Source organism: Pleurodeles waltl, chromosome 3_1 (genome assembly GCF_031143425.1).
Source record: "Pleurodeles waltl isolate 20211129_DDA chromosome 3_1, aPleWal1.hap1.20221129, whole genome shotgun sequence".
NCBI classification, from domain to species: domain Eukaryota; kingdom Metazoa; phylum Chordata; class Amphibia; order Caudata; family Salamandridae; genus Pleurodeles; species Pleurodeles waltl.
In genome coordinates this window covers 663,242,112-663,268,596 of record NC_090440.1, presented here as the reverse complement: position 1 = coordinate 663,268,596, position 26,485 = coordinate 663,242,112, and the positions used below count along the sequence as shown (strand labels likewise).

The window sequence follows — 26,485 nt, the reverse complement described above, 5'->3', positions numbered from 1 at the left end:
AAGACCTTGGGAAGGAAGGAAGCCTTAGTGTACAACACCACTTTATCAGGGTGAACAGACAAATTCGGGGGCTTTGAAGAAAGAGCCTGAAGCTCACTCACTCTGCGAGCAAAAGTGATGACAACAAGAAAAACAGTCTTGAAAGTAAGGAGCCGTAATGGAAAATTGTGCATCAGCTCTAATGGAGTAACCATTAAGAAAGTAAGGACATGATTGAGGTCCCACTGAGGCATGATAAATGGAGTGGGAGGAAACAAATGGGTGAGATCTTTAAGGAATCAATTGGAAATTTAAAGAGTGAAGGCTGATCAGGTAACCTGAGAAAGGCTGAAATAGCTGATAAATACCCTTTAAGGGTGCCCAAAGCAGAGCCGTGCTGGGCTAAAGAAAGAATGAACAAAAGAACCTCAGATAGAGGAGCAGAGAGGGGGTCAAAATATTTGCCGGTACACCATGCCACAAATGTATGCCAACGACAGGCATATACCATTTTGGTGGAGGGACGCCTGGCTTCCAAGATTACTTCACAGGCTTCTGTTGGAAGGTCAAAAGCCAACCACTGCCGCAGCTCAATCTCCACGCATGAAGGCGGAGATTGGACAGGTTCAGGTGGAGAACCGTCCCCTGTTGCTGCGAAAGAAGATCCTCCTAAAGAGGCAGTCTGAGTGGAGAATCGGTGGCCATGCTCAATAGCTCTGGATACCATACTCTCCGTGCTCAGTCCGGAGCCACCTAGATGACTTGGGCCCGGTCGTTCCTGATCTTCTTGAGAACTCTGGGCAGATGTGGTATAGGTGGAAAGACGTAAAGGAGGCCGGATTTCCACTCGAGATGAAAAGCATCTCTGAGCGAGTGACGGCTTGGAAAACTCCAATGCGCAAAACAGCTGACATTGCGCGTTCTCTGTGGAGGCGAACAGATCTAACCAAGGCTCTCCCTACTGCTGAAAGGGACCTTGTGCCACCTCCGGATGGAGACGCCATTCATATTCGGCTATGCATCACTGGCTGAGATTGTCTGCTCTTGCGTTCAGAGAGTCCGCCAGATGTTGAACCACCAGGGTAATGTCCTGATGTTCCAGCCATGTCCACAGGAGTAGTGCCTCCTGACAAAAGGTCCAGGACTCTACTCCGCCCTGTTTGTTGCAGTACCACATGGCAGTAGTGTTGTCCATGAACACCTGCACTACTGCTCCAGAAGATTGATATGGAGCACAGACTCCACCTGAGACCAGAGGGCTCTGATCTCCGCCTCTCCCATGTGGCCCCCCATCCCAGAAGTGACGGATCTGTCATTATGGATAGATCTAGCTGGGGAAGTGAGAGGGATCTGCTGTGGACCCAATGAGGATTCGAAAGTCACCACTGCAGGTCTTTCGCAGTCCCCTCTGAGATCTGGACCATGTCGGAGAGATTGCCCTCATGCTGAGCCCACTGGAACTTCAAGCCCCACAGCAGAGCCCGCATATGCCATCTGGCATGTCTCTCTAGCAGGTTGCAGGTGGCCATGAGGCCCAGCAGCCTCAGAGTCAGTCCCACCAAAACCCAAGACAGAGGCTGAAAGATCCGAATCATAGCCTGAATATCTTGGACTCGCTTTTCAGGGGGGATAGGCCTGAAACTGCACTGTGTCCAGAACAGCTCTGATGAAAGGGAGCTTCTGAGATGGAGTCAGGAGTGACTTCGGCATGTTTATAGTCAACCCCAGCGTGTGCAGGAGGTTCGCCATAGTCTGAAGGTGGGAGATGACTTTCTGTGGCAAATCTGCCTTCAACAGCCAGTCATCGGGGTAGGGAAAGACTGAAACCCCCAACCTGCGCAGATAAGCGTCAACCACCACCATTACTTTCGTGAACACCCGAGGAGCGCTGGTAAGGCAGAAGGGGACCACGGTAAATTGAAAGTGCTTATGGCCTACCACAAATCCTAGGTAAGGTCTGTGGGCAGGCAGGATGGGAATGTAGAAATAAGCATCCAGTCTTCTGGGTCCAAGGCAGACAGGACTTGAGCCAGGGTGAGCATTCTGAATTTCTCCTTCTTGAGGAAGAGATTGAGGTCCCGGAGGTCTAGGATAGGACATAAGCCCTTGTCTTTTTTGGGCACCATAAATTAGCGGGAATAACAACCATGACCTACTTTTGGCGCAGGGACCTTCTCTATGGCTCCCTTGGCCAAGAGAGCCACAACTTCCTGGCGGAGGAGTGCCAAATGATCCTCCGGAATATGGCTGACTTATGGAGGCATGAAGGCATGGTTGGTGGGGCAGATTCGAAGGGCAGGGAGCAGCCCCTTCGAACGATCTGCAAAACCCATTTGTCCATAGTTATGGATTCCCTGTGGGGCAGGTGATGGCGAATCCTGCCGCCAACTGGACCTGACTGAGGGGATGGACTAGGAGGGTTGGAGGCTGCAGCAGGGGCAGGGGTGGACTGGGCAGACCTCTTATTCCCTGTCCAATGCCCACGTGGGATTCTGCATCCCTGGCCACACAGCGGCTGAACAGCATGGGTGGCACGTGGCTGGGATAGGGACACAGCAGGGAGCTCCTTCTGTGGCCACGAAAGGGACAAAAGGCGGACTGTTGAGGGGCAGTGGAAAAATCTCAACAAAAAACTCAACAAAATGGTCGAAGTCGGTCAAAAAGAGACCAGGGTAGCTCTCTCCAGATCACGGCGTGGCACGGAAAGAAAATAACTGACGTCACTGCGCTTAAGCGGCGTCTATATACTACTCCCGATGTCATCACGGCGACTATGATGCAAAACGACGCCCGCAAAGTCGACCGACGCCACCTACCGAAGTGCAAGGGTATTGCTCGAAGAAAAATCTCCGGATCCAGTCTGACGCCTGGGGGAAATTCTAAGGTAAGGAATCTGCAACTCGAAGTCTCTATCGATATATATTATTATACTCTTATTTTAAAAGCGTCGCTTATATCTAAACTCTAATCTACTTAGACAAAATGCAACCAGAAATATGTTATGGATGCACCACTGCGCTTATTTCTTTAGAAATAAACACAAGTGTAACACAACAGTTGTCAAATGCACTTTACAAATGAATAAGGTCAGGTGGTTCTTACACTTCGCATTACTTTGTTTCATTTTGAGCAAAAATAGTTAATACAAGCATCTTAAACTCAGCATACCATTTGCATTTTACCTACAATCTGTTTCACTGGTCAATCAGCCTTACTGTGAATTACGTGTACACTTTCCATGTTCATTTCCTAAACATCAAATCTAGGGAAAAAAGCCCAAAACATACTCACTCTATTTCTGTTTCTGAAACTCGAAAGTGTTTTAGTACTTGCGAGGCAAGAAGTACTTTTAAAGAGTAGCGTCATGCGGGAAACTGCCAATGAAGGCGTGCCCCTATAGAGCACACTGTAACAGGGCATAGCTCTAAACAAGGATTGGAAAAGCCAATAGGTCTATGTGAGATCTTTGGCTTCAACAACGTTTTTGCCATGTTGTACAGCAGTGCGGCATGGCTAAAAGTATAATTAAAAAGTGCTACAACGTGGTCAATGCTTGCCTCTTTATAGCGCTTTTTTTTTACTTTGAACCACGATGCACAGCAGCCACGCAGCTGTACAACATGGCTATGACACATTGAAAAGCCACAAAAAGAGCTATTTGCCTTTTTCATGTTGTACAGGTGCGTGGCTGCTGTGCAGCATGGTTAAAAGTTTTTTAAAAATGCTATAAAGCAGCCAGTGCTGATAGCATTGTAGCACTTTCTGTTTTTACTTTTAGCAATGCTGCACGCCTGTAAACATGGCAAAAACAAATTAGAAAGCCAATAGACGTTGCATAGGTGAGACCTATTGTATTTTCCAATGCTTGTCTTTTTAGGTGTCTCAGTATCACTCTACTTAAAGTATACGCTAAGATTCTTGAACTAAATGTGTTGTTATGTAGCCTTAGAAGTAAGCCAGTTAGATTTTTAACAATGCATCAAATCGAAATAAGGGATAACTCTCAAAGTGGCTAAAATTTAAGAGTTAACACCACTTCTGTAAAAGTTAAACTATCAAAGTAACACACACACGCGTGTTAAATGCATCCAGTCCTGCTGTCAAAAGACAAAAGCTTGTCAACAAAAAAATGGCAAAAATATTAGATCTGTGAGCAGCCTTCAAGTTACCCGTTCGAATCTCAGGAGAACTAGTTGTTCCTTTCAACCCCACAGCTGAAAGACTCACTTCACCACCTTAACAGAATATTGCACATAAAACATGGCAATACTGTCAGATCTGTGATAAGTCTGCGAGTCACAAGTTCGAATTCTAGTAGGACAGATTCTCACTTTCGACAGCACAGTCAAATGGCTGACTAGAAAATCATAACAATATGTTTTACAACTGCAAAAGGAACAGATGATGGATGGAATACTGAAAACATCCACCCCAGTCATACATCTGTGTTTAAACCATTTTTTAACACCGTGCCATTCCAGTTTGGGCCCAGTCATATACAAATCATTCTTGACCTTGTTGCACAGCAGCAAACTTGCGGTGGAAAGGGGACAAAATATATTGGATCCACGTGCAATGTGTAAATCACAAGTTCCAATCCCAGCAGGAGAGGTTCTCCATTTCAACATTCACGGTGGATAAAAACGTGCAACATACAGGTTTATGCTTATGTTTATATCTTTGTAGAGTGCATGGCTAACCTGGGGCCTCCCAGCACTAGGTCAGAAAGAGCAGATTAAACAGCGGAGCAAAGTGAAGTGATGCTCCCATGTTTATTGTGGGACTAGCCAGGCTTCAACCTTTTTCCTGAAACATGGTTAGTCATCCAAATGTTGTAACTCCAGGGGCACCGGCTTCCAAAGTTTGGGAACCAGGAACGCAAACGATCTTCCTCCCCATCTAGCTCTCTGAATCTTTGGAATGGTCAGAAGATGACCCATAGAGGTTCAAAGAAATCTAGTTCAAAGATATGGGGAGATGAGATCTCTGATCCTCGGCAGGCCCTTATTATTCATTGCTTTATGTGCTAGACATCGGGATTTAAATGTAATTCTGGCTTCTATAGGTAGTCAGTGTAACGTTCTCATAGCTTCTTTCACTCTTTCGAATTTGGGAATATTAAGAAGAGTTCTGGCGGCTGCGTTTTGGACTACCTGTAGTTTTTTTGTCACATATTTCACTGATCCGAGGTAGAGGGAATTGCCATAGCCCAGGCGGGATAACACCAAGGATTGAATCACAGTTCTGGAGTGTTCTGGACTAAAGCTAAGACCTTACGAATGGCCCTTAATAATCCAAAACAGGTGGCTGCAAGCTTTTTTACTTGGGTATCCATGACAAGGGCTTTACCAGCCACATGCTCAAATTCTTGACAAGAGAGTTGGGGGTCCGAGAAGTCCCCATGCAGTCTGGCCAGCCAATCCTTGGAAGCGGAACTGCGTGGTTTCCTAAAATCACTAGTTCCGTTTTGAGGCCATTAAATTTTAGGCAACAGTTTGCCATCCAACTGGCAACTTTATCCAGGCATGGGGCGAGTTGGTGAGGATCTGGCTTCTGGCTATCAGTGAGAAAGAACACAAGCTGTGCATTATCTGCATAGGATATTATGGATAACCCAAACCTCTGGACGATACCTATTAGAGGACGTAGATAAATATTAAAAAGTGTGGGACTGAGAGCTAAGCCCTGTGGTACCCAGCATCTAGCGGGCAATGAAGCAGGGGTCCTCCATAATTTGAAAAGTTCTATTCTTTATGAAGGAGGTAAACCAATCAAGTGCCTTGTCCTGCACTCCAACCTCCTTCAGTCTCTCCATTAGTATTGAGTGGTATACAGTGTCAATAGCGGCACTTAAGTCTAGTAGTATGGGTCCAGCGGCACCTACCTGATCAAGTAGGTGTTTAAGGTCCTCTGTCACCACTAGAAGAGCTGACTCCGTACTATGTTGATCTTGGAAGCCAATTTGAATGGAGTGAAGTTAGTGGTTATCTTTGAGGTGAGTTGAAATATAGCAACACCTTTTATTTACAGCAGTAAAAAACCTTACTCATGGCAGCAAGAACTGTAAAAATGCACTATCCTTTCCAAATAAAGCTTACATCACTCAGCCACAATGTATGAGCTTGGCCAAATCATTTTACTCTCAGTCGTGGCTCCATAATGGTTTTTGCCTAGATTGGGACGGATTGGGAAAAGCAAAAATTCAAAATAAAGTGCTTCAAAAACTGGATATCAGTAGTATATGAAGAGAGCAATGAGATGCAGGGAGGAGAAGGCAGGAGGCGCGAAAAACAAGGAGGGATGGTGTCGGCTCAATAGCCTGTGATTCTGGGCAAATCACTCAATCCACTGGCTGCTGTTCAGCATGGTTAAAAGTTAGTATCCTAGAGGAGAGTCGCATGGAGTGTGGCAGAGTGGAATGGCGCAGATAGAGTAGTGTGTAGTAGAGTGGAGTGGCAAAGAGTGTTGTGTATTGAAGTGGCACAGTGTGGGGTTGCGTAGAGTGCATACACTGGAGTGGCATAAAGTAGAGTGGACTGGTGTAGAGTGCATTGGCGTAGGGTGTTGCAGAGTATAGTGGCGTAGATGGAGTGGCATTGAGTGCACTGGCATTAAATTCAGTGGCATACAATGCAGTGTCATAGAATGCAGTGGTGTAGATTAGAGTGGTGCATAGTAGAGTGCAGTGGTGCAGAGTGGAGTGGTGCAAAGTAGAGTGCAGTGGCATAGAGTAAAGTGCAGTGGCATTGAATAGAGTGGTGTAGAGTGGAGTGGCGCAGAGGTGAGTGATGCAGAGGGCAGTGGGGCAGAGTAGAGACGAATGCAGAGTGCAGTGGTGTAGATTAGAGTGGTGCATAGTAGAGTGCAGTGGTGCAGAGTGGAGTGGTGCAAAGTAGAGTGCAGTGGCATAGAGTAGAATGCAGTTGCATTGAATATAGTGGTGTAGAGTGGAGTGGCGTAGAGCTGAGTGATCAGAGGGCAGTGGCACAGAGTAGAGACAAATGCAGAGTGCAGTGGTGTAGAGTGGTGCAGAGTAGAGTAGCAAAGAGTGGTGCAGAGTAGAGTATAGTGCCATAGAGTGCAGTGGCATAGAGTGCAGAGGCGTGGAGTAACAGAGTGAAGTAGTACAGAGTAAAGTAGTGTAGGGTTCAGTGGCAGAGAGTGCATTGTTGCAGAGTAGAGTGTCAGAGTGCAGTGGAGTACAGTGGCATAGAAAGCAGTGGCACAGAGTACAGTGATGTAGAGTAGAGTATAGTGGTGTACAGTGCAGTGACGTAGCGTACAGTTGAGAACCGTGCATTTGGGTAGAGTGCAGAGGTTAAGAGCAGAGTGGCGTAGAGTGCAATGGCATAGAGTGGTGTGGCGCAGAGTGGAGTAGAGTGGTATACAGTGCAGTGGCGTAGAGTAGATTGTTTCAAAGTAGAGAGAAATGGAATAGAGTGGTGCAGGGTAGAGTGCAGTTACGTTGAGTGGCATAGAGTGTAATGGCATAGACTAAAGTGGTGTAAAGTACAGTGGTATAGACTGCAGTGGTGAAGAGTGGATTATAGTGGTGTACAGTGGATTGACGAGGCGTGCAGGGGCATAGAGTGGAGTATTATAGAGTAAAGTGCTTTGGCATGGAGTGTATTGGCTTAGAGTGCAGTTGTGTAGAATGCAGTGTTGCAGAGTGGCAGAGAGTACGGCGGCACTGAGTGGAGCTGTGCAGAGTAGATTGGTGTAGCATAGACTGGAGTGGTGTAGAGTGCAGTGACAAAGTGCAAAAGTGTAGAGTGGAGTGGCAAAGAGTACATTGGTGTAGCGTAGTGCAGGGTGAGGTAGAGAGGCGTAGTGTGAAATGGCATAGAATGCAGTGACGTAGAGTAGAGTGGTGCAGAGTGCAGTGAAGTGGTGTAAATTGGAATGGTGCAAAGTAGAATGCAGTGGTATGGAGAGGTGCAGAGTAGAGTGGAGTGGCATAGAGTGGAGTATAGCACACTGCGATTACAGACAACACATTTTCAATTGAAAAGACCATTACATTTGCACAGACATACAGTTTTACTAGTAAAACTATTCAGTCTACAGGCGAAAATAGTGTGGAAATTACATCACCTAGTGCAATGATTTGTTTTGATCATATCAAAGTATTTGTTTCCAGCACACTTCAGAAATAATATGCTTCATTTGTGTTCCTAATTCTAAAGTATTGTGAAATACTTACAGTTCATTTAAATGTTGTTGTGTGCTCCAACAAAACTATTTCCTACCCCCAGTATCTAGAAACATTGTCACATAAATCCTCTGACTTTGAAGTCAGAGAAAGAAAAGTAAACAACCACCTTCTGAAGACAGCGCCTGACATTTGACCTCAGTCTTTGAATGCACAGCAAATCTGATGAGATAATAAGATTTACGGGCCTGTTTACAGAAAGGGAGCACTCAGAAAGATATTGGATTTGGGCAAGGGAAGGTACAAACTCAAGCTGGGTAGCCTAAAACAAATAAGGGCAGCAAAAGGAAAGAAAGAAAATGTGAGTTACAAAATGTAAGGAAATGCCTCCTTGGCATGGTTACCCCCTGACTTTTTGCCTTTGCTGATGCTATGTTTTGAATTGAAAGTGTGCTGAGGCCTGCTAACCAGGCCCCAGCACCAGTGTTCTTTCCCTAACCTGTACTTTTGTATCCACAATTGGCACCCTGGCATCCAGATAAGTCCCTTGTAAATGGTACCCTGGTACCAAGGGCCCTGATGCCAAGGAAGGTCTCTAAGGGCTGCAGCATGACTTATGCCACCCTGGAGACCCCTCACTCAGCACAGACACACTGCTTGCCAGCTTGTGTGTGCTGGTGAGAACAAAACGAGTAAGTCGACATGGCACTCCCCTCAGGGTGCCATGCCAGCCTCTCACTGCCTATGCAGGTATAGATAAGTCACCCCTCTAGCAGGCCTTACAGCCCTAAGGCAGGGTGCACTATACCATAGGTGAGGGCACCAGTGCATGAGCACTGTGCCCCTACAGTGTCTAAGCCAAACCTTAGACATTGTAAGTGCAGGGTAGCCATAAGAGTATATGGTCTGGGAGTCTGTTTTACACGAACTCCACAGCACCATAATGGCTACACTGAAAACTGGGAAGTTTGGTATCAAACTTCTCAGCACAATAAATGCACACTGATGCCAGTGTACATTTTATTGTAAAATACACCCCAGAGGTCACCTTAGAGGTGCCCCCTGAAACCTTAACCGACTATCTGTGTAGGCTGACTGGTTCCAGCAGCCTGCCACAACCGAGACATGTTGCTGGCCCCATGGGGAGAGTGCCTTTCTCACTCTGAGGCCAGTAACAAAGCCTGCACTGGGTGGAGCTGCTAACACCTCCCCCAGGCAGGAGCTGTAACACCTGGCGGTGAGCCTCAAGCCTCAGCTAGTGGAGTTGCCCGCCCCCTCCGGCCACGGCCCCACTTTTGGCGGCAAGGCCGGGGGAAATAATGAGAATAACAAGGAGGAGTCACTGGCCAGTCAGGACAGCCCCTAAGCTGAAGTGACTCTAACTTTTAGAAATCCTCCATCTTGCAGATGGAGGATTCCCCCAATAGGATTAGGGATGTGAACCCCTCCCCTTGGGAGGAGGCACAAAGAGGGTGTACCCACCCTCAGGGCTAGTAGCCATTGGCTACTAACCCCCCAGACCTAAACACGCCCTTAAATTTAGTATTTAAGGGCTCCCCTGAACCTAAGAATTTAGATTCCTGAAACTACAAGAAGAAGAGGACTGCTGAGCTGAAAAACCCCTGCAGAGGAAGAACAGAAGACACCAACTGCTTTGGCCCCAGACTTACCGGCCTGTCTCCTGCCTTCCAAAGAAACCTGCTCCAGCGACGCTTTCCAAGGGACCAGCGACCTCTGAATCCTCTGAGGACTGCCCTGCTTCAAGAAAGACAAGAAACTCCCGAGGACAGCGGCACTGCTCCAAAAGAACTGCAACTTTGTTACAGAGGAGCAGATTTAAGACCCCTGCAAATCCCTGCAAGAAGCGTGAGACTTGCAACACTGCACCCGGCGACCCCGACTCGACTGGTGGAGAACCAACACCTCAGGGAGGACCCTTCGGTGACTTCGAGACCGTGAGTAACCAAAGTTGCCCCCCTGAGCCCCCACAGCGAAGCCTGCAGAGGGAATCCCGAGGCTCCCCCTGACCGCGACTGCCTGAACCTAAAGTCCCGACGGCTGGAAAAGACCCTGCACCGCAGCCCCCAGCACCGGAAGGAACGGAACTTCTGTGCAGGAGTGACCCCCAGGAGGCCCTCTCCCTTGCCCAGGTGGTGGCTACCCCGAGGAGCCCCCCCTTGCCTGCCTGCACCGCTGAAGAGACCCCTTGGTCTCCCATTGACTCCCATTGGAAACCCGACGCCAGTTTACACACTGCACCCAGCCGCCCCCGCGCTGCTGAGGGTGTACTTTCTGTGTGGACTTGTGTCCCTCCCGGTGCCCTACAAAACCCCCCTGGTCTGCCCTCCGAAGACGCGGGTACTTGCCTGCTGGCAGACTGGAACCGGGGCACCCCTTCTCTCCATTGCAGCCTATGTGACCCAAAACTGAAACCTGTAAGTGACTTACTTACCTGTGAAAACTAACAATACTTTACCTCCCCCAGGAACTGTGAAAATTGCAGTGTCCACTTTTAAAACAGCTATTTGTGTTTTATGTGAAAAGTATAAATGCTACTGTAATTATTCAAAGTTCCTAAAGTACTTACCTGCAATACCTTTCAAATGAGATATTACATGTAGAATTTGAACCTGTGGTTCTTAAAATAAACTTAGAAAAAATATTTTTCTATAACAAAACCTATTGGCTGGATTTGTCTCTGAGTGTGTGTTCCTCATTTATTGCCTGTGTGTATGTACAACAAATGCTTAACACTACTCCTTTGATAAGCCTACTGCTCGACCACACTACCACAAAATAGAGCATTAGTATTATCTCTTTTTGCCACTATCTTACCTCTAAGGGGAACCCTTGGACTCTGTGCATGCTATTCCTTACTTTGAAATAGCACATACAGAGCCAACTTCCTACATTGGTGGATCAGCGGTGGGGTACAAGACTTTGCATTTGCTGGACTACTCAGCCAATACCTGATCACACGACAAATTCCAAAAATTGTCATTAGAAATTGATTTTTGCAATTTGAAATTTTTCTAAATTGTTTAAAGTCCTGCTAGGGCCTTGTGTTAGTCCCTGTTAGCATTGCTTTTAGAGTTTAAAAGTTTGGTAAAAGTTTGAATTAGATTCTAGAACTAGTTTTTAGATTCTTAAAAAGTATTCAGACTTTTAGAAGCATAATGTCTAGTACAGATGTGAATGTGGTGGAACTCGACACCACACCTTACCTCCATCTTAAGATGAGGGAGCTAAGGTCACTCTGTAAAATAAAGAAAATAACAATGGGCCCCAGACCTTCCAAACTACAGCTCCAGGAGCTGTTGGCAGAGTTTGAAAAGGCCAACCCCTCTGAGGATGGCAACACAGAGGATGATGATAGTGACTTGGAGGATGATTCCCCCCTACCAGTCCTATTTAGGGAGGACAGGGCCTCTCAAGCCCTGACTCCAAGCATAATAGTCAGAGATGCTGGCTCCCTCACAGGAGGGACCAACCTCTCTGAAATCACTGAGGATAACTCCAGGGAAGAGGACATCCAGTTAGCCAGGATGGCCAAAAGATTGGCTTTGGAAAAACAGATCCTAGCCATAGAAAGGGAAAGACAAGAGATGGGCCTAGGACCCATCAATGGTGGCAGCAACATAACTAGGGTCAGAGATTCTCCTGACATGTTGAAAATCCCTAAAGGGATTGTAACTAAATATGAAGATGGTGATGATATCACCAAATGGTTCACAGCTTTTGAGAGGGCTTGTGTAACCAGAAAAAGTGAAGAAATCTCACTGGGGTGCTCTCCTTTGGGAAATGTTCACAGGAAAGTGTAGGGATAGACTCCTCACACTCTCTGGAAAAGATGCAGAATCTTATGACCTCATGAAGGGTACCCTGATTAAGGGCTTTGGATTCTACACTGAGGAGTATAGGATTAGATTCAGGGGGGCTAAAAAAACGTGGAGCCAGACCTGGGTTGACTTTGTAGACTACTCAGTAAAAACACTAGATGGTTGGATTCAAGGCAGTGGTGTAAGTAATTATGATGGGCTGTACAATTTATTTGTGAAAGAACACCTATTAAGTAATTGTTTCAATGATAAACTGCATCAGCATCTGGTAGACCTAGGACCAATTTCTCCCCAAGAATTGGGAAAGAAGGCGGACCATTGGGTCAAGACTAGGGTGTCCAAAACTTCCACAGGGGGTGACCAAAAGAAAGGGGTCACAAAACCTCCCCAGGGGAAAGGTGGTGAGACAGCCAAAAACAAAAATAGTAAAGAGTCTTCTACAGGCCCCCAAAAACCTGCACAGGAGGGTGGGCCCAGAGCCTCTTCACAAAACAATTCTGGGTACAAGGGTAAAAACGTTGATCCCAAAAAGGCCTGGTGTCGTAGCTGTAATCAGCCTGGACACCAAACTGGAGACAAGGCCTGTCCCAAGAAAAATACCACTTCAAACTCCACTCCAGCTAACACTGGAATGGCTAGTCTCCAAGTGGGATCAACAGTGTGCCCAGAGCAAATCAGGTGTCACACTGAAGCTACATTAGTCTCTGAGGGTGGGGTGGATTTAGCCAAACTGGCTGCCTGGCCCCCTAACATGCAAAAATACAGGCAGCAGCTCTTAATTAATGGGACAAGTGTAGAGGGCCTGAGGGATACAGGTGCCAGTGTCACCATGGTGACAGAGAAACTTATTTCCCCTGGCCAATACCTGACTGGAAAAACCTATCCAGTCACCAATGCTGACAATCAAACTAAAGTACATCCCATGGCAATGGTAACTTTAGAATGGGGAGGGGTCAATGGCCTGAAACAGGTGGTGGTCTCCTCAAATATCCCAGTAGACTGTTTGCTTGGAAATGACCTGGAGTCCTCAGCATGGGCTGAGGTAGAACTGAAAACCCATGCAGCCATGCTGGGTATCCCTGAACTGGTGTGTGTCAAGACAAGGGCACAGTGCAAGGCACAGGGTGAAAAAGTAGAGCTGGAGTCTGGAAAAAGGGCCCAGCCTACCAAGAGGAAAGGAAAGTCAGCTGGGAAACCAGCTGCAACACAACAAGAAAAAGAGAACCTCTCTTCTCAGGAAGAAGTTCTGCTTTCTGAGGGAACTGGGCCTATGGAGTTGGAACCTTATCAGGTTGAGCTCTTAGGCCCAGGGGGACCCTCAAGGGAAGAGTTGTGTAAGGGACAAGAAACCTGTCCCTCTCTTGAAGGCCTTAGGCAGCAAGCTGCTGAAGAGTCCAAAGGCAAGAAAAATGGAACACATAGGGTCTATTGGGAAGATGGACTCCTGTACACTGAGGCAAGAGATCCCAAACCTGGTGCCACTAGGAGAGTGGTAGTGCCTCAGGCGTTCAGAGAGTTTATTCTGACCTTAGCCCATGATATTCCCCTTGCTGGGCATTTGGGACAAACCAAGACGTGGGAGAGGTTAGTCAACCACTTCTACTGGCCCAACATGTCCCAGAAGGTTAAGGAGTTTTGCATCTCCTGTACCACCTGTCAAGCCAGTGGTAAGACAGGTGGACATCCAAAGGCCCCCCTCATTCCACTTCCAGTGGTGGGGGTCCCCTTTGAAAGAGTGGGTGTGGACATAGTGGGTCCACTTGAACCTCCCACAGCCTCAGGAAATATGTACATCCTAGTAGTAGTGGATCATGCTACTAGGTATCCTGAAGCTATTCCCCTTAGGTCGACTACTGCCCCTGCAGTAGCCAAGGCCCTCATTGGTATCTTTACCAGAGTGGGCTTCCCTAAGGAGGTGGTGTCTGACAGAGGTACCAACTTCATGTCAGCATACCTAAAACACATGTGGAATGAGTGTGGAGTGACTTATAAATTCACTACACCATACCATCCACAAACTAATGGCCTTATTGAGAGATTCAACAAGACATTAAAAGGCATGATCATGGGGCTCCCAGAAAAACTCAAAAGGAGATGGGATGTCCTCCTACCATGTCTGCTTTTCGCTTACAGAGAGGTGCCTCAGAAGGGAGTAGGGTTCTCACCCTTTGAACTTCTGTTTGGCCACCCTGTAAGGGGACCACTTGCTCTTGTTGAAGAAGGCTGGGAGAGACCTCTTCATGAGCCTAAACAAGACATAGTGGACTATGTACTTGGCCTTCGCTCAAGGATGGCAGAGTACATGGAAAAGGCAAGTAAAAACCTTGAGGCCAGCCAACAGCTCCAGAAGTTTTGGTATGACCAAAAGGCTGCACTAGTTGAATTCAACCAGGGCAGAAAGTCTGGGTTTTGGAGCCTGTGGCTCCCAGGGCACTCCAGGACAAATGGAGTGGCCCTTACCCAGTACTAGAGAGGAAGAGTCAGGTCACCTACCTGGTGGACCTAGGCACTAGCAGGAGCCCCAAGAGGGTGTTCCATGTGAACCGCCTTAAGCTCTTCCATGACAGGGCTGATGTGAATCTGTTGATGGTAACAGATGAGGACCAGGAAGCTGAGAGTGAGCCTCTCCCTGATCTCCTCTCATCAGACCCTAAAGATGGCTCAGTGGATGGAGTGATCTACTCAGACACCCTCTCTAGCCAGCAGCAATCTGACTGTAGGAAGGTCCTGCAGCAGTTTGCTGAACTCTTTTCCCTAACCCCTGGTCAGACACACCTGTGTACCCATGATGTGGACACAGGAGACAGCATGCCTGTCAAAAACAAAATATTCAGACAGTCTGACCAAGTTAAGGAAAGCATCAAGGTGGAAGTCCACAAGATGCTGGAACTGGGAGTAATTGAGTACTCTGACAGCCCCTGGGCTAGCCCAGTGGTCTTAGTCCCCAAACCTCACACCAAAGAAGGAAAGAGAGAGATGAGGTTTTGTGTGGACTACAGAGGTCTTAATTCTGTCACCAAAACAGATGCCCATCCCATTCCTAGAGCTGACGAGCTGATTGACAAATTAGGTGCTGCCAAATTCTTAAGTACCTTTGACTTAACAGCAGGGTACTGGCAAATCAAAATGGCACCTGGAGCAAAAGAGAAAATAGCATTCTCCACACCTGATGGGCATTATCAGTTTACTGTTATGCCCTTTGGTTTAAAGAATGCCCCTGTCACCTTCCAAAGGTTGGTGAATCAAGTCCTTGCTGGCTTGGAGTCCTTTAGTGCAGCTTATCTTGATGATATTGCTGTCTTTAGCTCCACCTGGCAGGATCACCTGGTCTACCTGAAGAAGGTTTTGAAGGCTCTGCAATCAGCAGGCCTCTCTATCAAGGCATCCAAATTCCAGATAGGGCAGGGAACTGTGGTTTACTTGGGACACCTTGTAGGTGGAGGCCAAGTGCAGCCACTCCAGCCTAAGATCCAGACCATTCTGGACTGGGCAGCTCCAAAAACCCAGACTCAAGTCAGGGCATTCCTTGGCTTGACTGGGTACTATAGGAGGTTTGTGAAGGGATATGGATCCATTGTGACAGCCCTCACAGAACTCACCTCCAAGAAAATGCCCAAGAAGGTAAACTGGACTGTAGAATGCCAACAGGCCTTTGACACCCTGAAGCAAGCTATGTGCACAGCACCAGTTCTAAAAGCTCCAGATTACTCCAAGCAATTCATTGTGCAAACAGATGCCTCTGAACATGGGATAGGGGCAGTTTTGTCCCAAACAAATGATGATGGCCTTGACCAGCCTGTTGCTTTCATTAGCAGGAGGTTACTCCCCAGGGAGCAGCGTTGGAGTGCCATTGAGAGGGAGGCCTTTACTGTGGTTTGGTCCCTGAAGAAGCTGAGACCATACCTCTTTGGTACTCACTTCCTAGTTCAAACTGACCACAGACCTCTCAGATGGCTGATGCAAATGAAAGGTGAAAATCCAAAACTGTTGAGGTGGTCCATCTCCCTACAGGGAATGGACTTTATAGTGGAACACAGACCTGGGACTGCCCATGCCAATGCAGATGGCCTTTCCAGGTTCTTCCACTTAGAAAATGAAGACTCTCTTGGGAAAGGTTAGTCTCATCCTCTTTTGTCTGGGGGGGGGGGGTTGTGTAAGGAAATGCCTCCTTGGCATGGTTACCCCCTGAACTTTTGCCTTTGCTGATGCTATGTTTTGAATTGAAAGTGTGCTGAGGCCTGCTAACCAGGCCCCAGCACCAGTGTTCTTTCCCTAACCTGTACTTTTGTATCCACAATTGGCACCCTGGCATCCAGATAAGTCCCTTGTAAATGGTACCCCTGGTACCAAGGGCCCTGATGCCAAGGAAGGTCTCTAAGGGCTGCAGCATGACTTATGCCACCCTGGAGACCCCTCACTCAGCACAGACACACTGCTTGCCAGCTTGTGTGTGCTGGTGAGAACAAAATGAGTAAGTCGACATGGCACTCCCCTCAGGGTGCCATGCCAGCCTCTCACTGCCTATGCAGGTATAGATAAGTCACCCCTCTAGCAGGCCTTACAGCCCTAAGGCAGGGTGCACTATACCATAGGTGAGGGCACCAGTGCATGAGCACTGTGCCCCTACAGTGTCTAAGCCAAACCTTAGACATTGTAAGTGCAGGGTAGCCATAAGAGTATATGGTCTGGGAGTCTGTTTTACACGAACTCCACAGCACCATAATGGCTACACTGAAAACTGGGAAGTTTGGTATCAAACTTCTCAGCACAATAAATGCACACTGATGCCAGTGTACATTTTATTGTAAAATACACCCCAGAGGGCACCTTAGAGGTGCCCCCTGAAACCTTAACCGACTATCTGTGTAGGCTGACTGGTTCCAGCAGCCTGCCACAACCGAGACATGTTGCTGGCACCATGGGGAGAGTGCCTTTGTTACTCTGAGGCCAGTAACAAAGCCTGCACTGGGTGGAGCTGCTAACACCTCCCCCAGGCAGGAGCTGTAACACCTGGCGGTGAGCCTCAAAGGCTCACCCCCTTTGTTCCAGCACCACAGGGCACTCCAGCTAGTGGAGTTGCCCGCCCCCTCCGGCAATGGCCCCACTTTTGGCGGCAAGGCCGGGGGAAATAATGAGAATCACAAGGAGGAGTCACTGGCCAGTCAGGACAGCCCCTAAGGTGTCCTGAGCTGAAGTGACTCTAACTTTTAGAAATCCTCCATCTTGCAGATGGAGGATTCCCCCAATAGGATTAGGGATGTGACCCCCTCCCCTTGGGAGGAGGCACAAAGAGGGTGTACCCACCCTCAGGGCTAGTAGCCATTGGCTACTAACCCCCCAGACCTAAACACGCCCTTAAATTTAGTATTTAAGGTCTCCCCTGAACCTAAGAATTTAGATTCCTGAAACTACAAGAAGAAGAGGACTACTGAGCTGAAAAACCCCTGCAGAGGAAGAACAGAAGACACCAACTGCTTTGGCCCCAGACTTACCGGCCTGTCTCCTGCCTTCCAAAGAAACCTGCTCCAGCGACAGTATCCAAGGGACCAGCAACCTCTGAATCCTCTGAGGACTGCCCTGCTTCAAGAAAGACAAGAAACTCCCGAGGACAGCGGCACTGCTCCAAAAGAACTGCAACTTTGTTACAGAGGAGCAGATTTAAAGACCCCTGCAAATCCCTGCAAGAAGCGTGAGACTTGCAACACTGCCCCCCGCGACCCCGACTCGACTGGTGGAGAACCAACACCTCAGGGAGGACCCTCCGTGACTCCGAGACCGTGAGTAACCAAAGTTGCCCCCCCTGAGCCCCCACAGCGACGCCTGCAGAGGGAATCCCGAGGCTCCCCCTGACCGCGACTGCCTGAACCTAAAGTCCCGACGGCTGGAAAAGACCCTGCACCCGCAGCCCCCAGCACCGGAAGGAACAGAACTTCTGTGCAGGAGTGACCCCCAGGAGGCCCTCTCCCTTGCCCAGGTGGTGGCTACCCCGAGGAGCCCCCCCCCTTGCCTGCCTGCACCGCTGAAGAGACCCCTTGGTCTCCCATTGACTCCCATTGGAAACCCGACGCCAGTTTACACACTGCACCCGGCCGCCCCCGCGCTGCTGAGGGTGTACTTTCTGTGTGGACTTGTGTCCCCCCCAGTGCCCTACAAAACCCCCCTGGTCTGCCCTCCGAAGACGCGGGTACTTACCTGCTGGCAGACTGGAACTGGGGCACCCCTTCTCTCCATTGAAGCCTATGTGTTTTGGGCACCTCTTTGACCTCTGCACCTGACCGGCCCTGAGCTGCTGGTGTGGTAACTTTGGGGTTGCTCTGAACCCCCAACGGTGGGCTACCTTGGACCCAAAACTGAAACCTGTAAGTGACTTACTTACCTGTGAAAACTAACAATACTTTACCTCCCCCAGGAACTGTGAAAATTGCACTGTGTCCACTTTTAAAACAGCTATTTGTGTTTTATGTGAAAAGTATAAATGCTACTGTAATTATTCAAAGTTCCTAAAGTACTTACCTGCAATACCTTTCAAATGAGATATTACATGTAGAATTTGAACCTGTGGTTCTTAAAATAAACTAAGAAAAGATATTTTTCTATAACAAAACCTATTGGCTGGATTTGTCTCTGAGTGTGTGTTCCTCATTTATTGCCTGTGTGTATGTACAACAAATGCTTAACACTACTCCTTTGATAAGCCTACTGCTCGACCACACTACCACAAAATAGAGCATTAGTATTATCTCTTTTTGCCACTATCTTACCTCTAAGGGGAACCCTTGGACTCTGTGCATGCTATTCCTTACTTTGAAATAGCACATACAGAGCCAACTTCCTACACAAACCACACAGCCAATGGCAAGCAACAAGCAGAATGCATTCCCAGGTCTGCTTTCTGAATGTCCCAAAGATGTCTTGAGCAAAACAGACAGCTGAGCGCTCAGATAGGCTGCGACCTAAAACTGAATGTGACCTGTGCAATGTAATTAGTGTTCGTGTAAAATGCTCCAAAATCTTTGGGGCGAGTCTGTGCTATAAAAAACTGAAAAATAAAATAGTACCTCAATCACAGCACAAGCAGGGGCGGACACTAATTAAGTTACATCAATCTGTACTTGGTCCATGCTCTACGCAGGGAAACTAAATGACTCAAGAAGTGATGAGTGATGCCTCGCTCGCACGGCCGAATTAGAGGGTAGAAAAGAGTGATAATGATGCCAACGAGTGTTAAGTGTTGGGGAGAGCTAAAACCACTTTTAGAGTTTTAGATATGTGCAGTTACCAAGCATCAGCGCTTGCATGCTGCCTGCAGACTCGACCTAAAAAGAAAAAATGCTGCTACTAACCAGTGTGCAAAAAGGTGGAGAGCATAGCCATCTCAATATGGCTAGTACTTTGTCTTAACAGAGATGGCAGAAAGCTAATAATTCCTACACCATAGTGCTAATTTCAGAGTCAGCTGTGGAAATGTAAAGCTGTATAGCACTTAATCTGTCAAGGGTGTGAAAGCATCCTATTTATTGTCAGTCTTGTGTCATTAGTAGCTCTTGGGCCAGGGAGAGATGTGCCTAAACGTCTCTACACTAATCCCAAGCAACTGTACAAGTGTATTTTTAAACAATCTTTCCCCGTGTCAATGTATTCTCCATCTTTCAACCATTAACATTTTGGTTTGAACATTAATCACCAACTTGGAACAGTGTGGGCCCCAAAGGGTCGCACAGGTGCTAGTGTTTGTAAATAAATATCTTAGCGCACAACCTCTTTATGACTCCACTGTTCAAGAGTCACTTCACATAAACTGTAAAAATATTTTAAAAAGGGGAACGCCACAGTCCACAAGAGAAATAATCTAGACCAAGGACCTAGACTGTGGTGTTCCATTTTTTGAATATTTTTATTAACTTTCTGGCATCTCATTTTTATAAACTGGAACTGTGGCCCCCGCTTTGAGGTAAGATTAGGCCCCATACAGAGAACAGATTTTGCTTTTGGCAAAGACTTGTATTTAGCCGTTGTCGCAAGCATGTACTTTCTTAGATCTGTTTCATTGCTGAAGAAGGAATAACCTCGTTGCAGAGCCTCAGTAACAGCTTTGCTACAATGGGATTGTGGTCAAGGACACCAGTTTGAAAAGTGTGCAAGCATGGATTTTGGGGTGCTATTTTTGGCACAATGTATTAATTGTCCCTTTCAGAACAGATTTTTATGATTTGTGATCAGATTAGAAGGGGGTGTCTTGAGATTAGTCTCTCAGTGTCCACTGAATGGCCATCCTGGATATCAAGGTGAGCAGCGCTTGATGATAAGCCTCACAATAAAAGCAGACCTCATTGACAGGAGACTGGAAGAATGGACAATTACAGAGGGAATGATCTAGTGACAGGGTTCAGTTTTGGGAAGATCTCAGGATGGGATGGGGCTTTATATTGTAGCTTGGTGAAAGCAAAATTATGTTTATGGCAAATGTTTGGGCAGTAAATGAGAAGAGAATTAAGCTTGTTTTTGGGCGACAGTTCATTGTGGTCAACAACATTTTGCTGTCATGAATGTATGCAGGTACTGTCTTCAGATGAAACTGAATAATGGTTCTAAAGGTAATGGATATAATCTATTCATAAATCTCTTGCTATGCGGAGAAACCTGCTGAATTCGGGTGACATCAAACAAAGTCATTTAGTGGGGACAAACAAGATTTGACAAACTCATGATGTCCCATTTAGAGATGACCAAGAGTTTGATCATTTCGCAGGCATACCACACTAACATGCAGCTACCCTAAAAGTGACAGAAAGATTAGCTGGTTGGCCAAACAGTTTGATATTAGATAGTGCCTTTGAGCTGCCAGAGCATATTTGTATATTCATGGGGCTGATGGCATGAGATATAGGTGTCAAGCAATGTTTGAAGAAACTAATGACATTGGTTCTGCACCAGAAAGCGAATGACAATAGTGTACACTTACCTATTATCCTTTACGTTTCTCAGAGGATAGTATACCCTATAAGTCAATTTTATGTTGATGTATGGACTTGGTATAGTCCAGGAAAAGGAAAGGGGACATCTATAAGTAAAGCAGACATTACTACTTTGGATCTTCTTTGAATGGTGCTCTCTCTCTCTCTCTCTCTCTCTGCAGCATTAAAGAAAAAGTTACTTACATTCTGTAACAATCTTTCTAGTGGATATTCTATCTACTTGAAGTTTCCTCAATGATCTCTCCTACCTCCCATATCTGAAGGATGGCCACAGGCCTTAAAGTGCACACACCTGGCATCATGTCTGGAACCAAATACTAAAGATACCCCTCATGAAGGTCAGTAACAGACATAAGCCCTTCGCAGTACCAGTGGGCTTAAAACCTGACTCTCAGGGAGGGGACGTCTTTAGCAATGCACTTTTTGTTCAAAGACATGTGGAAAAATAGATATTAAAGAGTTAATATCTTTTTTCGAAACCTCTCAGAGAGAATGGATCCAGATCTGCAATGCAGGGGTGGAGAAAAAATGGAACTGACATCAATGCACCAGTGTGGGTGATAAATAGCTTAAGTGATGTCATTCTGGTGTTTTTTTCTGGCACCTAGATGGAGACCTATGAAAAGTTTCCAGATGTAGTTTGGCCCCTGGATATATTCACAGGTGAGGAATTTGCAGGATGAAGCACCCATTAGAGAGAGACTGTTGCATCCATTTTGTCTGCAGATAGTGGTGCGTTGGTTACCTAGGCCAGCTGAGGCAGCCTGGATCCTTATTTGTTGAGGGCCCGTTCCTAGTCTTACCAACACTGCAGTGTGTTACTAGCCTGCTGTTGGAGATTCTGGAGTACAAGTGATCAAGCTCAATGTATAAGCATCACACATACACAGGTAGGTTAGGCACAGCAGATATTGAGATCAGACTGAGGTTACAGGAGGTCCGAATAAGGAAGGTCAGGCCTGAGTCATATGGAAGTTCTATTGGAGGTATCAGGAGGGCAGCCTGTAAGTATAAAAAACAGTCAGGTTTGGGATATAGGGAGGTCTACGGAGGACACTGGGAGGTCAGGCAGAGGACATACAGTGATCAGGGTGGGGAAGAGGAGTCATAACGGTGTCCTTGAATGTACGAAGGCGGTACTCGGAGTAAGCTTAGAAGTCAGGTCAAGAGGATGGGGATAAATGGTGAATGGTAGAGAGGGATGATTATACTGATTCACTTACTCTATGTCAGAGACGTTGCTGGAAGCACAGGGCCCATAAAAGTATTTGTAAATGATTCTTGGGATGAAATCAGAGGTGATAGCGATCACCAGCCCATTGGAGATGACAGCGAGAACCCCGATTGCCTCCAGGACCTGCAGCCATATACCTGTAAGGTAAATTAAAGTGGGTGAGAGGAAGCAGAGTAGGAGTACAAACAATAATCATGCCCACCCCACGAATCATGCCAGAGACTCAATGTCCCAGGAATCAGGACAGTAACACCCACAGCCCTCAATTCGAAGTGGTGAAAAAAATTTCCAGGTCCATGGCAATGACACCTACTTCCCCTTGGGACTCGAGAACAGTGAAAAGGGCGTTCCCAAAACTGGGTAGTAAATCCAACATCCTTCAGGAACATTTCATGTAAAAAAGGAGTAAACTGTGCATCCCTCAGAAATCAGGGTAGGTAACAACCATATACGTTTGAACCACGGTGTAATGTATGACAGTTCAGCCCCTGCAGTACTCTTGGAATCAAAATTCAGGACACCTCTTATCAGTTCAGGGTCTGCGAGACAGACGAAACTCATGGACCATTCTTCACATTTTGCAGCGAGGGACCCATCATAGTAGGTTACCTCACTTTATTAGGACAATTCCACTCAATTATTTAGAGATTACATATGACGTGAGACACAGTTGTATATGTATTTAATATGACTACTCCAAACAATGATAAACAAAGAATACAGAATGCATAAACAGTGTGAACCAAACTTAAACAGCGATCACCACTCAACTGTCTCAATTGTTTCTTTCTACATTAAAAATATTCTTTGGCTTGTTTGTAATCATAGTATGTCAGTTTTGTTTCTTTTATTGTATTGTTAATGCTCTGAATGTTAATGGAGTTAGATGATCTGGTCGAGCAGTAAGTAAACATTTCTGATGGCTGTAACAGAGGTTTTGTAGTTATGTTTTGAAACAAGGCATTCTTTTGTACTTGATTTCTGTGTTGCTCGCGGCGAAGAGGTTTTTCGTTCAGAAGGTGGTGTGAAGAGCACTGCTGTGCCACTGGAAGGGCTGGGTTACAAAAGGTTTTGTATTTGTCTCAGCCATTTTAATTATCTATCCAGTTGTCTTTGTCTAGCCTTTAAGGCAGGAGAAGTCTAAGGCAGGAGTGTGCAAGGTTTTTTTCTTCAAACCAGGAAAGTCTTCAAAGATCCTGATTTACTCATTTCACGAAGTTTGTGAAATTTTCTGGTTCAATTGTGCCTTCGCAAAATATTTTTGGACATTGCAAGATGATTTTCGCTGTGATGGGAGGTAAGTGTGACTTTAATCATGGTAAGCCTAGATGGAAAATTCATGCAGACATTTTCTTTGCCAGTGTACCTTTTGCAGAGTTTTCTATGCATAATGGCATTTGTAAAACAGCCATGATTAGAGGTAGGTGGTAGACCTGCCAACCTCCAAAACAAACCCACTGCATACCAGGAGGGAAGTAGCAGGGGCAGGGCCTTGAACCCATTACCTACCCAGCCATGAAAGTGCTTCTAAGGGGTGTGACTGTGGAACGAGGTGGGCCTTTGTGCAGGTCACTGCCAGTGAGCCGCTCCAACTACCCTAAAGAAAACAAACTAAGGCTTCAAAGGTTGTCGCTGATGGCCTGGGGAGGTTGCAAACCCACAATGGCTGTGCTCAGTCTCTACACAATGTAGTTACACAACAGCTCTCTGCGGGGGGTTCTAACTCCTGCAGTGGGTGATCATGTGGAAGGAACCGATGTTGTGTGACACATGGTGGCACCCTTTGAGCTGGCATGCCTGAGGTGGTCATTTCTTAGCAGAAAAACAAGGAATTTGTAATTAGCTTGAAAAAGGGTTTCTGTGGCAAGCGTTTTTTTGGAAGATTGGCAGTTGGCGATGTTTCTTCGGTTGAGATTTTTATCAGCCACTCGAGAAGCAGTGCAGGCCTTTGACAGTTCCAAACAGCAACAGGCTTATTTTCCCATCCAGTACAATTTAGAAGGCCATAGCTTTTTATTGGAAAAAGACAGATGTGTTAAGACATATGTGAACCCATTGGTCATTTCTCCTTCTCTGCAGGGCACCATGTGGGGAGAATGGGACAGGTTCTTTCAATCTGGAAGGTGACAATGTTAGACTGATGGTTCTAAGAGACTGTATGCATGATTATACAATAGTTTTATTCAGAGGTTACAGTATTTTCAAAGGATCAGAGTATACTGGTAGAAGAAAAAGAGCAGGAAATGTTGGAGAAAGGTGCGTTAGAGAAAGTACTTCATTCAGATTTATATTTCTGGTTAGATAAACAAAAAAAGGGAGGAACACCTGCTAAAAACCATGGAACCTTAAAAGGCTTAGTGAGTCACCATTTGAAGATAGAAGAGGTTTTGAGGATGCTCCTTTTCTGATCTGAGAATCTGCTATTGTAACTGAAACAGATTTCTTGGATAAAGGCTATGGTGTTTTTTGCCAACTTTCTTTGAACCGGTTCTCAGAATTGAGAGCTCTAGATGTGACAGATGCACATTTTAATCTAGAAGGAGTGAGCTTTCAAATTCTTTGAAGAACAAGTGTGCTGTTCTGTGAATTATCATTCCACCTAAGAATGACCTAAGCAGAGGGTGGATGCAGTGACTGACTGGGCAATCAAAAGCATCCTTGCAGAAAATGCTCAAACCACTTTGCTCCTGTGTCTCCTAGTGGTAAGCAGGAAGTGTTGGTGCGGCGGTGCGGAGCGGCTGGAGCAGGAAGCTGTTTACCATATGCACCGTGAGGCTGTGAGGTATAGAGGCGGTGGCCAGCCAAATGGCCATAAGAGTGGTACAGAAGAGCTAAGTGGAGTAGGTCAGCAGACCTCCAGAGCAGTTCAGCGGACTGCAAAATCTGCTGACTGCTACCCGCCACCCGCTGAGTAACCACACGGCCGCTGAGCAACAGAGCAAGAAAAGCAGTAAAGCTGCTGCCAGCTACCCACCGCTCGTTGAGTCACTGCACGGGCGCTGGTCACAGCTACGAGGTGAGCCTGTGGCCTGATATTGGGGTGACGGTCACAGGCTAAAGAAGAGGAGGTGAGCAATGAGTTGGGGGAGGGGCAGGCAAGGCTTAGACCAGCGGTACCCCACCGCGAGGGGGGGAAGCAGTTGAGTTGGCATTAGGACGGTGCGACTTACTCCCACGGTGGGCCTGTGCCTTTCAACTGTTTCCCCTCCCCTCCGATTACCCGGTAAATCTCATCTACCCTTAACCTACCCTGCTATTGGTCTAATATCGACTGGACCGTATTTTACTCTGATTGCACTGCACTTACGTATGCACCATATTTCTCATGACTTTGGCCAAAGCAGCTGCATAAAATGATGAGAAATCGAGATGGGAACAATCGTGCCACAGCATTCTGAAGAAGCCATAGATGGTGACGATGTGACTTAGGTGACCAAGATACACTGCCTTACCATAATCAAGCAGACAGAAGCTTGAATAGCGAGGAAGTGGAAGCAGGTTAAACTAAAGTGTAGACTCATGTTTACGCTTTGAGACAATAAAGGCAGGTGGACGTCATTTTTGAGACTTAGGATTCCATGGTGAGAATTCAGTCGAATACGAACCCTAGGCTACGTATCAAGGTTCCTGGAGTTGGACAATCACTTAGCTTGAAAGGCCACCAGGCAGACGACCAGAGAGAACTGGCCCAACCAAGAATTAGAACTTTAGTATTAGCTGAATGCAGTTTCACGAGTTCACCTTCATCCACTGTGCTAGTTACAAGACACAGTTCCTAAATTTTCATTTTGAAGTCTCTTGATCTTTATCGAGTTGAAGATTTAAATGTATATCGTCATCCTAGTGAATTAGGGAGGCACCACAGTGTCTAGTAAGCATAGCTAAAAAAGAGACATACAGGTTAACAAGGATGGGACTAAGTGATGATACATAAGGCATCCCAAAAGAAATAGTTTTGGAGTTGACATAGGGATCCAGACAGACTGTTTGTTACCAATCTAGGAGGAACAAAGATGTCCAACCCAAGGCCTTTCCTTTGGTAACTTGACCTCTGCAGTTTTTTTAATTCTGTTTGTATTGTTTACATAAACAGCAATAACAACTTAGGCGAAGATGTGTTGAGGCAGGGGGAGGGCGGAGGTAAACCCACATCGCGGGAAGACAATAAACAGGATAAATACATAGAAAGATTTGCATGTACAGTATACATAATTTAATCCATATAAGGCAGAAACCATGATAATTTATGAATATGGTATATTCACATGCTAGGGTGAGGATAGGAATAGGTGAACCCTGAGTATGT

At 46.5% G+C, this 26,485-nt stretch overlaps 1 protein-coding gene across 4 annotated transcripts in view; it reads right to left on the bottom strand.

Annotated features, from left to right (window-relative positions):
- ANO9 (anoctamin 9) overlaps positions 1 to 26,485 on the bottom strand; it is a 386,417-nt gene that overhangs the window by 34,856 nt on the left and 325,076 nt on the right. For all 4 annotated transcript variants that reach the window (XM_069223191.1, XM_069223192.1, XM_069223193.1 and 1 more), the window contains one exon: positions 22,169 to 22,316. In XM_069223191.1, the coding sequence (XP_069079292.1) occupies positions 22,169 to 22,316 (148 nt within the window). The remainder of the gene's footprint in view (positions 1 to 22,168; positions 22,317 to 26,485) is intronic.